The following is a 14,139-nucleotide window of genomic DNA, read 5'->3' as shown; positions in this document are numbered from 1 at the left end:
GAGACCAGCCACTCAGACAGCTGCTGAAACAATCGGTTTGCATAACCAAAGAATTTCTGCACAAACTGTCAGAAACCGTCTCAGGGAAGCTCATCTGCATGCTCGTCGTCCTCATCGGGGTCTCGACCTGACTCCAGTTCGTCGTGGTAACCGACTTGAGTGGGCAAATGCTCACATTTGTTGGCATTTGGCACGTTGGAGAGGTGTTCTCTTCACTGATTAATCCTGGTTCACACTGTCCAGGGCAGATGGCAGACAGCATGTGTGGCGTCGTGTGGGTGAGCGGTTTTCTGATGTCAATGTTGTGGATCGAGTGGCCCATGGTGGCAGTGGGGTTATGGTATGGGCAGGCGTCTGTTATGGACGAAGAACACAGGTGCATTTTATTGATGGCATTTTGAATGCACAGAGATACCGTGACGAGATCCTGAGGCCCATTGTTGTGCCATACATCCAAGAACATCACCTCATGTTGCAGCAGGATAATGCACGGCCCCATGTTGCAAGGATCTGTACACAATTCTTGGAAGCTGAAAATGTCCCAGTTCTTGCATGGCCGGCATACTCACCGGACATGTCACCCATTGAGCATGTTTGGGATGCTCTGGACCGGCGTATACGACAGCGTATACCAGTTCCTGCCAATATCCAGCAACTTCGCACAGCCATTGAAGAGGAGTGGACCAACATTCCACAGGCTACAATTGACAACCTGATCAACTCTATGCGAAGGAGATGTGTTGCACTGCATGAGGCAAATGGTGGTCACACCAGATACTGACTGGTATCCCCCCCCAATAAAACAAAACTGCACCTTTCAGAGTGGCCTTTTATTGTGGACAGTCTAAGGCACACCTGTGCACTAATCATGGTGTCTAATCAGCATCTTGATATGGCACACCTATGAGGTGGGATGGATTATCTCAGCAAAGGAGAAGTGCTCATTATCACAGATTTAGACTGGTTTGTGAACAATATTTGAGGGAAATGGTGATGTGTATGTGGAAAAAGTTTTGGATCTTTGAGTTCATCTCATACAAAATGGGAGCAAAACCAAAAGTGTTGCATTTATATTTTTGTTGAGTGTACATAAGCATACCAATCGGCGAATGTCAGCTCTCCCCAGTTTCTCAGTAATCGATGCCATACATACGCATACAGAGGCCATTTAGGTAGGTAGGTAGGTAGATAGGTAGATAGATGATAGATAGATAGATAGGTAGATAGATGAGAGAGAGAGAGAGAGAGAGAGAGTCAGTTAAATCTCTTAAATAGAATGTGTCTATCACAAACTGCAGTGACACATTTTAAAATGTATCATTCATGTTGGCTCAGGAAATAAGATTTTCCCAAATGAATTTGCTGACTTTGACACACCAACTCTACAATGTGACCAGTCCAAAACAATGGAGTGAAATTTGTCATTTTCCTGCCATTGATTTTGAGACAGCGATTCACCAACAAGGAATTTGGCTGCTTTCTGTAAAAACATCATACCACAACGCACACAGCTCAGTCATCCTTAAAGACGCTCCACACCAACATGTAATGCAACCCTTAAAACAACAAAGGAAAACTAAACTAACATGTTAGTTTTCCATTTATGCCAAAACATGGCACACCCCACAACATTAAGCCCACATCAAACACAGTCTCCTTCGCGAGCTCTGGGAAGCTCACAGGACTCCGAAGCAGAGTTCTGGAATTGCTCACTTTGATGACCGATGGAATCTTGGAATTGATGTTGTCATAGGTGAAGTGAAGACGTGTTCTGAAGGAACATTTGTACAGAAGGGGATCCTGGTAAAACTCAATCTTGCCGCTGGCGTTCCGCTTGTCCAAACACACAGTGCAGTCTGCAAAATTGATCACTTTCCTCAGGACCAGTTCTGGCGCTGCAGAGGAAAGAAAGATGAAATTAATTCCCAGGTTTGCTCTCCTTCACAGGACGGTTGACGTGTTTGCCTGCCTGTGTCCCTGGATGTATCTGTCGTGCATCCCATATGCTATTACATTACATACCTGTAGCTGTCAGTGGCTGACAAGCAAGAAAGGAGTTGCCTTGACAAAAACCATCCAAAATGACAGCGGCTGTGAGGTTAGCTAGTCATGCTTTGCCATCGAACACAAACTCCAGCAAATACAAATGGGTCTAAAAACACTTTTACCTCATTTGTATATAATTAGCAGTCATTTGTAAGGTGATACTGGCTAGTACAAACATACAGGTGAACCCCATTAACCCGCGCACGTGCAAGTCCAGATTCGGCTTTACTCTCTGTCGATTCGTGGACCCCGAAAATTTAGACTACTGTATAATATACTATATATATTTTTTTGGTCAACTTCATTAACTTGCAGTTTCAGATAACTCGCGGTTATCTGAACAGTCAGATTCTGTGGAGACTTTCAAGTCTAGACTTAAGACGCACTTATTTTCCCTTTCGTATGGCTAGCATACTGGCATAGTATAGTTCTATGCTTTTTACTCTTTTAATTTATTTTATTTATTTATTTATAATGGAGCGTGCCGCGGCCTCAACTTTACCTAAATTCTAGGTCTTTTAGTGAAGCTTAGGGCTAGTGGCTGGCAAACAGCTTAGTATTTCCTGTTTTTCTTGTTGTTTAATGCTGACAAATTATCCTGTATTTCTTGTCTTTCTGATGACTGATTCTGTTTTTTCTCTCTGTTTAAGGTGCAGCTCCATCCAGAGATGGGTGTGGTCTTTGAGCTGGAGACCCTCCTGTCCTGTGCACCAACAGCATTTCCTGTATATTTCTTTTGTGAATTGTTTCTGTAATTTATGTCTGTAGCATGGCCCAAGCAGAGGGTCACCCCTTTGAGTCTGGTCTGCTTGAGGTTTCTTCCTCAGAGGGAGTTTTTCCTTACCACTGCTGTTCTGGGGGTTAGTAAGGTTAGACCTTATGTGTGTGAAGCACCTTGAGGCAACTCTGTTGTGATTTGGCACTATATAAATGAGAATAAATTGAAATTGAATTGCGGTCCAGTTCAATGTTGTGGACCCCAACTCACGCGTGTTAACTGGGCACACCTGTACTTTCAAGTACATATTACTTCATTATCATGGTAGCAACTACACTAGCAATTACAGTGGCAATAGCTTTCCATGCTAGATTATCAAACTGGTATGTAGCTCATTTAGAATGATATGGATAAGCTTGTTCATAAGCAAATAAAACATTACGTTATATGTTCATCAGGTAACAGGCTGCTAACCAGTTAGTGACTGCATGAAATACTTTCATCTTGTATGTAACTTTATGCATGCACTGACAACATAAACTGCAGCACCAACATTCCAGTCCCTGACATCTTCATTTACCAGGAAGCAACACTGAAAGCATGAAACGAATATTGTAAAAATGTATAATAGAAAAATCAGTCCTGACCTAAAGACCATGTCTCTAGAAAATTTCACAGATATCTTTTATGAGTTATTACTGCTGCCCTTCTCCCTCAGTTGACAGAGGTAACAAAGATTAAATAACGAATTAAGTGTACACTACATGACGATTAATTCATTCATGGTACAAGACTAATGGAAGCTGAACTGTGACAGCAATCCAAGAAAATGGATCAAATTGCAATTGTTGATTTTGACCCAACTGACTTTTCTCTCATCCTGTGTGTTGTTTTCTGTCCATTTTGTGGACAACTCCTTATCACCACATTCTCAGTTGTCAGAGGCTCATTCACTCCTCACACATGGCTGATGGTAGCGTGTATGATTCCCTTTAACCTCTGGGGTAACCACTGTTTGCTTCATTTCTTAGAAAAAGGCCCAACTTACACAGTGACAATGAAGATGAAAAAAATCAACACTTCAAAACTTTTGTGAATAAATGAAGAACAAATCTTTCCTCCAAGACCACAGTGACACGAAACAGTGAGCATTGCAGGCAGGATGTGAAATATGGTAAAGAGGAGGCATTTATGTGCCTCCTCAGTGCTGTTGCAGTGCTACCTATTAGGAACTACAGCATTCTGTTGAACGGGGTAGGTTAAACCCTAAACACACATCTGCTTTGAAAGAAAGAAAAAAAAAAAAAGACAAGACTGTCAGTAAATTGTGTAAAAAATTCTACCAACATGGCCAGGCTGCTGGAACATTTAACAAGATGTTTGCCAAAGTTTACAGAGCCACGATCACATTGTTTGACTCATTCGTCGATGAGAACTACCACTTGAAAAACAGATCAAAACATACAACTCCAACACGGTGAACTATGCAAATGTTAATAAAGCATTTGGTCGCACATGTCGAGTTCAAAGAGTGTGAGTTTTAAGGGCTAAGAAGCCACTCGGTAGCACTGCGGCTTTGTGGTTAGTACTGAGATCACACAGCGAGGAGATCCCTGGTTTGTTTCCAACCGGGTTCTTTCTGTGTGGAGTTTGCATGTTCTCGTGTTTGAGTCGGAGTTACTTTGAAAAATTTTGCACACCCACTGACAGTAACAACATTAATCGTATGCCGCCCTGCTAACCACAGGAGAAAAATTGTCTTGACAATTTGCAGGTGACCAATTTAGACTGTTTAAAAATAAATAAATAAAAGGGTTTTCTTACATGTACTATGCAAACATTATCAAAATCCAGCCCCTCATCCACGTCATGACACCAGAGTAATGGATCAAGTAGGGGATCACCTGTTGGGATGAAATACAGTGGGGACCTTGTGCTCCCCGTGGCCGCTACAGTAACCGTGAAGGTCCAACAGGAACCCTGAACACGAGACAGCTGTGGTGTGAAACGGGGCTGTGGTGAAACAAGACGTCCTCAGCTGTGAAACAGGTGGAGGTAATGTCTTGTAACCCAATGGCTGGGAAGGTGGATGAAGGCTGCAAGAGGTCCTGTGTTTGTCGGTGTGCAACGACATTCCCACTTTAAACAAACCCCTACACAGGCATCTCTAGATCAACCTGGGACGTAGATTTTCTATGCTGTGCTGCACATCTGTCAGAAACAGTAAGCGTCAAGCTTGGGCCTGCACTTTCATCTACAAATCAACCATCCCATGCGGGAATCGACGAAGAGACCATCTTCCTCGCCACTGAGGGTTTGCCATATCAAATGCAAACAATCACATTATCAGCTTTTCTATTTAACATAAATACGTATGCAACATAAATATCAAACTATAATAATCTTTTAATAATCCAATCAGGACTTCCAGATTCAATTTTAAATTTAATCAGGAGCAGTGATGCCGGTAACGTGTTACTTAGTAACGCGTTACCGGCATCTGACCACTTTTTTTAGTAACGAGTAATCTAACGCGTTAATCTTTCCAAATCAGTAATCAGATTAAAGTTACTTCTCCATGTCACTGTGCGTTACTATTATTTTTCATTGTGGGTCGATAGCAGCATTAAACTTGGTCCGTGGGCAGGAGGTCGGGGTTCGACTGAACTGCCCACTTTCAGTGAGCTGTGAGCTTATCATCCACGGTTTTTTGCAGCTGCTCGACTCGTTGTCTCCTCTTAAAGCGCGGTGATCAGCACACCTGCACTGAGCTTTACAAAGACATTTTTATACTTTTTTTCCTCCTTTATTTAGAATTCTGAGCTGAGCCGCTCTGTATCGTCTCGTTAAAACAGCTGATCCTCCGCGACGCGTCAACAATTAACACTATTTTCCACTCAAATGCACCTAAACTCTCTTTCTGAGGACCACATGATGTGAAAACGCAATAAAACTTTCTTACCTGTAAATCTGGTCATGTTTTCTGCATAAATAAATGTTATCCATTCTTTGTGCTCAAACGCCAAAGCAGGGGCGAATCCAGATGGAATGGGGGCGTGGGGCAAGGATGTGCCCCCTCCCCCACAACACCCCTAGATTAAAGGTGCAATTTTGAAGCCGTTTTTTACTACAACTAATATTGCTTAAAATAATAATAATTTCGACAAGTAAAATGTTTAGAGAGAATTTAAATGTTAGAAAAATGTTAGAATTTAATAGTTACCTTTATAAACAATGTAGGCTCGAAATTGCAAGTTTTACTGTTACAGTGCTGTCAACAGTTAAATATGAGGTCAAGAAAGACGTCTTTATTTTACTTTTTATAAAACAAGTATTTATTTTCATTGAAGTCAAGAAAGGGTGACTATAAAGTAAGTTTTGGCAAAACAGGTATCATTGTCATGTTGAGGTGGCAGAGGGTTGTTGTCGGCAGCTGGGAAAAGTAACTAAAAAAGTAACTAGTAATCTAACTTAGTTACTTTTACAATTGAGTAATCAGTAAAGTAACTAAGTTACTTTTACAATTGAGTAATCAGTAAAGTAACTAAGTTACTTTTTCAAAGTAACTGTGGCAACACTGATCAGGAGAACAGAGGAGACATTTTCACAGTGGAGTAAAGCATGACGGAGAAGGGGGAAAAGTCACTGGGATTTATGTTACTTCCCTTCAGCCTGGTTTTGGAGAACACAGAATTTTGAAATCCTTGATCCTATCCATCATTTATAGTTTTATACCATCGCTGTTGGTTCTGCCAGGACCTTCCCTGTGTAATATCCCTCAGTCTGGACAGTTTATCGTGTCTGAACGCAAGACATCTCTGGCAGCTCCGTTTAACCTTGTCCAGTCGGCTTGACCCGAGTTTGAACAAATAAACTGCAGCACTTACTGTAGTGTATAGGCTCTTGTCTTTGTGCATTTACCAGTTAATCCCGCTACTGTTGAATGTAAGCAGCGTTTACTCACTGGCGATGTCCATGAAGGCTCTGTCCCACATATCATCAACAGTGTAGCACTCCGCTGACGTAATGTTGACCGACAGCACAATGTCATCTTCCACATACTTCAGGATCAGGTTGTTCACCACAATGTTAACATTGTTCACCACTCGCCTGATCAGACTCTGTACATAGCCTATAAACACACACACACACACACACACACACACACACACACACACACACACACACACACACACAAGAATCCTGTTCAACAACATCATCAGAAGGATACAAAAGCCCTCAAAAGTGCCAGCATGGAAGTAATCACAGGTAAGAATTTTCTGAAATTACAGATGTTAGTGTGATTTATGAAGTACTGCATATTACAAAAAAGGAGTTCAATCCAAATTCCCCTGCACTGAAATACTGACACCACTGCTGTCCTCAATAGATCGTAAAGACAATGTGACTGTTTCAACCAGGGGAACTTACGGGTCATTTTAGGGGTTTGACCCCATTGTGCCTGTCTTCATCAGAAGGACCGCCCAGGAAAGTTCATTTTTGAGGCCTTTTATAATAAGTATAAATAAGTGTATAAAAAAATGTATGAAAAAAATGTATAATGTATAAATAAAAATATAAATTAAATAAATACTAGCATGTTGCCCGTGGAGATCCACAGGCTCCAGATTGGGTAGTGTTTATAAAATAGGTGACGGACATTTTTCAAGGGTGGTAATAAATTAAGCAAAGCTCGTATAACAAGTTGGAATGGTGTGCAAGTGTAGAATGTTTATAGACCCTCAGACCTAAACAATTTTTAGAAGAGGAACTCAACCCTTTTATTTCCTGTTAATTATGTCATTTTTTTAAATGTTAATTGATTGTCTACATGTATTCATAATTTTTTTTGTTATCACATACAAAGTATTATTATCACTTTACCGGGGCGTTGCTAGGCCGGTATCGTAGATTTACGTCGACGATATCTGGCTATACCCGCCCGCTGTGCATAAACAAATGACGTCATAGCGCACGGAGCCCAAGAACTGCCCACAGAGGGAGGGGAAAAAAAAAAAAAAACTGTCCGCAGAGGAAAAGATTAAAAGGTGAGAAGTGTGTTTTGGTCCCAATATGGATATTCCGGATGATTTTCTCACGAATAGGTCGACAATGAACAGCAGCTAAAGCAGCCAGCTTGATGAGGACGCACTGCTGAATTTCAACAGCAGCGAGTGCCAGGCAGCAGAAGTTAACTGAGCCAACTTTTTATGTACGCGTTACGTGTTGTGTATCTCAGTAAAAAGTGATAATAATGCAAATAACATGCTTTTGTAGGGCGGTATGCATTTTCTGCATCACTCCATTCACTGCCAGTCACCCGCAATGACAGCTATAGCTGTCATTTTGGGCAACTGGGCGTGAACGTCGGGCCTCTGAAAATGCATACCACCCTACAAAAGCATGTTATTGTATTATTATCTTATTACTTCTATTTTGTCATTTGATTTTTGAATGGACCACAATAGAAATAAGTGTTTTCACTTTCTTGTGTCATCCATTTACAGGTAAACCTTGTTAACTCGCGCAAGGTGGCATCCACAAAATCAGACAGTGAGTTATCTGAAACCGCAAGTTAATGAGGTTGACCAAAAAAACTTAAAATTGGCTTACCTTGCCGCATTGCAATAGTTTTGTCGATTTGAAGCTTGACTCCTTCCTGGATAGTAACAATTTCTTCATGTGGAGTCGGTCCCAGATCTTTTTTATTCCTCCTCCGGCTGCTGCACGTCAGCGATGAGGGCTTCATCAGTGCGGACAATACTGGATGATTCGAAGTTTTTGGATGTGATCTTTTGATCCTTATTGTTGGTTCAGATTGGGCCAGAATTTGGTGTATATACGTTTTGGCCCAATCTGAACCAGCAGCAAGGATCTAAAGAGGAAGGTCACATCAAAAAACTCAGAATCGTCCACACTGATGATCCCTCCGAAAAACGGTCAAATCAAAACAGACTATTATACAATAGTGTAAATTTTCAGGGTCCACAAATTGGCCACTAGTAAAGCTGAAACGCGACTTATGCGAACACGAGTTTACCTGTATTTTTAACATATTTACAATTATATTATGTGCTTACATTGAACTTACTAAATAAAATCGCACACGCACGCACTCATGCTTTTAATATAAAGATGATTTACTGCCCTCTGCTGGAATGGTGTGTGAGCACAGAATGTAGTTAGTTACATAAGCATACAAAACGACAAATATCAGCTCTCCCCAGTTTCTCTGTGGTGAAGTTACACAGAGGCAGAGAGCTTTTTGTCTTTTCTACATTATGTGGCTATTTTAAAAATATGATAGAATGAATCCCAGAATGGTGACCCTTTTAACTCTCATGGATAAGCATTCTAATTAAAAAAAAAAAGTATTTTGAAACTGAAGCAACTGAACAGAAAAGAATGCCAACAATCTTTCAGTATAGTTCTAAAAAGGTACATTTATCTCATAAGTCAGTGATTCCTAGAGTGTGGGCCATGAGTGGGGTGATTAAAAAGAAATTTTAAAAAAGCCTTTGATTTTCAATTTTGTAATAAAGTTTAAAATTACCTAAAAATATTATTAAAACATCATCAGAAGTACTAAAAACCAAGGGATTTAAATTATGTGTCAGTCTTCATTTATACATGGAAGGACTTCATCTTTGCATAATTTGCTCACAATTGTGACTAAAAGTTGAGATGATGACATCAGATGATGTCCAGATTTCAAAGCGTTTGGGAATAGCTGCTGCAAATAAATTTAAAAACAACACCATGTGGTAAGGAAAGCAAATAAAGGAGAAAGCAAATAAAACAAAGTACTAAAGAAAAGAGAGGTTTTGGTGATAGCGACGATGGGGATTTGTGGGGAGGAGAAGTCGAGGAAATCCGCACGGTTACCACGGCTTTTTAATGACTATAATGACACCCAGAAACAGAAGCTTTGCAGGAAAACATACATGATAAGGTCATTACTCAAGTAAAGAATTTAAAATACTACAGACAGGGGAGTTTTGGCCATAAAATTTTCAGTAATAAATCCTTGTAGCTACAAGACCAATGGCATTATTCATTCCTCCTATGTACTGTTAAATATAGTAACTACAATTTCAAACGTGTAACCCTTTAATGCTTTGTACTTGTTATCCAAAGCAACCGTTTGTCTTTCTGTATCTGTATCTCTCAGGCATAAGAGAACCGATAATTAGGCCAAAATAAATGTTGCAGTTGATAAAAATTATTTAAATGAATTGGTTAGCTTGTTCTACCACTTGCACACAGGCCAGGCTACAGATTAGCATAATCCAATTGACAAAATTCTCGTGAGTTTGCTGCCTGACTAAACGGAGTGGCAGGAAGAGGGGATGACATAATATAAACTCAACCCGTAAACGCAATGTGTGTTCGTGACATTTGCGCGTGGCTCTGCACACTTGTCTGTTTGTGCGAGCTTGGCTGTTCCCTTGCGTGCATGAATGCGACTGTATAGTTAGCTGTTCTGGGGTCAGTCAGAAAGCTGCCGCCGCACCTTCAGCCTGGGCAGTAAAACCAGCACTTTGCCCCCTGCTATTTCCCTTCTCTGGATTTAATTTTCCTGCAGGAGGGTGTATCTCGCCTTCTCTCTTGCTTTCTTCTACACTTGTTATATGTCGGCTTGCTTTGCGCCGGGTCAAGGGCCCCTATCCGTCTCTCTGCGAGCCATAGCATGACTCTAAACTTCTGTAAACAATTGACACAGCCAGCACCTGTGCTGCGGCCCACAGGGAAGGAACCCACTTAAAACTGTTCAACCATAAAATGACTGGAAAAACCAGCTCCTTTATATGATCCCAGAATAGGCCAAGTACTCTCTTCTGGGCAATATAGGAAAGAAAAACTATACTGTCCGTGTTCACCATATTTTCTCTATATGGAAAGTATAGCAGCTATTAGCTTTTCTGTTTGCTCTCCACCTAGAAAAAGACTCATAAGTCCATCAAACAATAAATACCCTGTCACAGGTGTCTCCACTGTTATCCTGAAAAGTAATTTACAGCTCATCAAAACATCCATGTAATACTTTGAAGGCTATTCCTCCACCTGTGTTTATCTCAGCGGTTATGCCATGCCTCCAAACTTTGCATGATGACAGCTAAAAGGGGAAAGAGGTTGGATGAGGACAGTAAGGGTGGCAGTTTGACCTAAAATTAATATCACAGATAATAAATTAGAGCCACACACCACTTCTACCTGTGGCTCTGGTCACACCCCCGAGCAGTGCTGATCAGACCGTGCCATAATGTTTATTCGTTTCAAAATTAGTAGATATTTGGTATTATTTTTAATTATTTAATCTGTTATTTCTCTTGAGTGTATTAAAAATGAATAAATAAATAAATAAAAAATTGGCCCAATTCGTGTTCCGTATTATCGGGTGTCGGGGAAAAAAAATCGATTCACGTCTGAATCGCGATTCTTATTTATTACGATTCTGAATCGATCCAAAATGTCCAAGAATCGATTTTTAAAAAGCATTTTATTAAACATTTCCTTGCTTACTCGCTGCGTGTACTGTTTGTCAGGCAACGGCTTCCGTACTACAGCGTCTCCGCGAGGGGCGGGGGGTCCGGCGTGCTTCAAACATTTGTGAGCTGAAGCTTAGCATGGCGGATGAAGAGCTAATTCAGCCAGCACCGTCTTTGCTGAAGGCAAATGTTTGGGCGCATTTTGGATTTTATTATTTGCTGCGTAAGAAGGAGTTTGACATGACTTATGCAGTGTGCAAAATCTGCAAAATGAAAGTTAAGTACTTCGGAAACACTTCAAATCCGCAAGCCCACTTGCTACGTCATCACCCGGAGCTAAACGGAGCGGAGCAGCGGTCTCTGCCGACTACTGACCAGCGCTTCACTAAACTGCCAGTCAACTCCGAATGAGCAAAGCAGATAAGTAATTTTACATCTTTAGAATCACTTGATTAACCTTGTAAAGCTGCATTTTCTTAAACATAAAAATTTTTAAAGTAATATAACTATAGCTCTTTGAATCGAAAATCGATTCTGAATCGAATCATCACCCCAAGAATCGGAATCGAATTGAATCGTGAGTTGTTGTACGATTCACATCCTTAACCATAACACTGGTGAGGTCTATGACACCGCTGTCCTGCCCAACACAAGAGGATAGACAAAACGCCCCAAAAATTTCAGTACTGTTCAAAAATTCTTCTCATAGGGGTTGCACAGAATTAATGATCGCTCAACTTTACTTAATCCTGCCGTTGGCGAGTCACTGATCGTGTGACTGTGACACCACCTGCTGCACTGTCAGTCCAGGAGTCCTTGTGTCTCCAATTCATGAGACCAACGTGAAAGTTGGACACCACTAGAGCAACGTCAAAAGTTGTTTTTTTTTGCTTGCTTTCCATCTGGACAGAGAGTCCAGAAGGCGCTGACCGAAACCTGGCTTCCACTTGCTGTCACAGTCATCTCGTGTTACTCAACATCAACAACAAAAAGCAAAAACAGCGATACAACAAGTAAAGGCGTGACTGGAAGGACAACAATGGCAATGAAAAGGCTTAATGCCTGTGTCAAGATGCGACATGGCGTGCTGTGATCAGGACGAGTTTGTCAGCATGCACCTTGGTAGCATGCAATCTGGATATGAAGTGTGATCTGGGTTTTAACCCCACGGATATCGAGGACACTGCTGTGGTAGCCTTTTGGTCCATCCACCTCCACCATCACTTACCTGCTGTCATCCACTGGCAGGTCAAACCGCAGCAATAACTAAGATAGTGTGGATTCACCCATGGTTCCCAGACATCTGAATCACAGACACTTACAAATGACTGGCAACCAAGTTGGAAAAGGGGGACACTCCAAATACTTCATAAAATTTACCAGGGTGGCCACAAAATTAAAAAAAAACTTGCCACAAAATAAGACAAGCCACTTGTTTTCATTTCAAATTACTCTTTACACTAGTAGAACCAAAGCAATGGTGGAACACGGGTGCCCCAGAACAGAATAAAGTGGCAGCTGGACAAAACTATAGCCTTTAGCAGTATGGGATATTCCCCATTCATAAGTGGCATTACAAGTAATACGATAGCAGATGGTGTTTATGTTCTAAGCAGTGGCCTCAGTGGCAGGAAAGCAGTAGCACTGGACCATGGATTTATCAACAGTGTTTCTCCTAGAAGCCCACATTCATGCCTAACTGTGCACGCTTGAACAATTTTACAGGTCTACATTTACATAAAACAAAATAAACAAAGGGGTTTTTTTTTAAATGCAGGACAATTTTTTAAATAGTAAATTCCATACATATATGGACAGTGACACCATTTTTTGTAATTTTACCTCCATTACACTGCCACAAAGGAGTTTAAATGAAACAACCAAAATGTGAGTGTCCTGTAGACTTTCAGTTTTAGTTAAAGGGGTTTACTAAAAATATCCCACTAAACCTTTAGGAATTACAGCCATTTTTATACTGAGAAACAGTACTGGAAGGAGACTACTGAGCATGTCAAGAGACACATGACACCTCTACAACTTCCTGGACTCAGCCATCAGAAGTGTATCTGTTTACAGTGAAAGCGTCCTCTGTGTTCAACTTCAACAAACTCCTGGGAAGAGCTTATGGAGTTGTGACAACATTGGATAAAGGTATTTGTTGATGCCAATGCCTATGCAGGGGAACGAATATCCAGGTTTTTTGGGTCGCGTAGCCAGAGGTGGGCCTGGATGGGCCTGGGCCCCCCCCCACTTGTCAGCCAGGCCCGCCCCATCCAATGAGAAGGCTGAGTCGACACTCGACAGTCACCTGTTGTTGCCTCATTGTATTCCTATGATATGGTATTGCATTAGCGCTGAGCGACAATAAAATGTCAAAAAAATCTGGTTCATCTTCTGTGATTTTTATTAATTCATTTTCAGAGTACAGTGGTCCCTCAGTATAACGCAGTTCACCTTTCACGGCCTCGCAGTTTCGTGGTTTTTTTAGTGCAATTTTGCATGCTTTTTTTTTTCTTTTTTCTTTTTTTAAGGGCGCATTGTGTTTTGCGTCCTTATCAGGCGGGCTGGTCGCAGCACCGTTCGGCATCACCGCGATTGCTCTCACTGCCTCCGATGCGCTTTCTGCGGGCTCGGTAAATGCAGCAGCTGTGCGGAATTGCGCCAAATCTGGCAACAGGTCCAGAGACTACGCTCGCTGTTTTGATGCGGATGTTGACTGCAGCCGCAGAGCTCCGTGGCCATCGAGAGAGGACTTGGATTCTTTGCGGGTCCCACATCTGTACCTCGGGAGGCAGTGAGCGAGGGGAGAGTTCTGTGTGTGTCTGTTTATAATCTTCTTGCACAGAAGAAAAAAGAGTGTTTACACAGGAGAGAAAAGTGAGAAAA

The 14,139-nt window shown here is 41.4% G+C and overlaps 1 protein-coding gene across 1 annotated transcript in view; it reads right to left on the bottom strand.

The window, feature by feature from the left end:
* Positions 1-14,139, bottom strand: part of LOC117513625 (vacuolar protein sorting-associated protein 13B-like) — a 1,146,044-nt gene that overhangs the window by 1,047,696 nt on the left and 84,209 nt on the right. Inside the window, 2 exon segments of the mRNA XM_034173849.1 lie at positions 1,714-1,895; positions 6,729-6,896. Of these exon segments, the coding sequence (XP_034029740.1) occupies positions 1,714-1,895; positions 6,729-6,896 (350 nt within the window).

This window comes from Thalassophryne amazonica, chromosome 7, assembly GCF_902500255.1.
Source record: "Thalassophryne amazonica chromosome 7, fThaAma1.1, whole genome shotgun sequence".
Taxonomy (NCBI): Eukaryota; Metazoa; Chordata; class Actinopteri; order Batrachoidiformes; family Batrachoididae; genus Thalassophryne; species Thalassophryne amazonica.
This window is presented reverse-complemented; position numbering and strand designations above follow the sequence as displayed.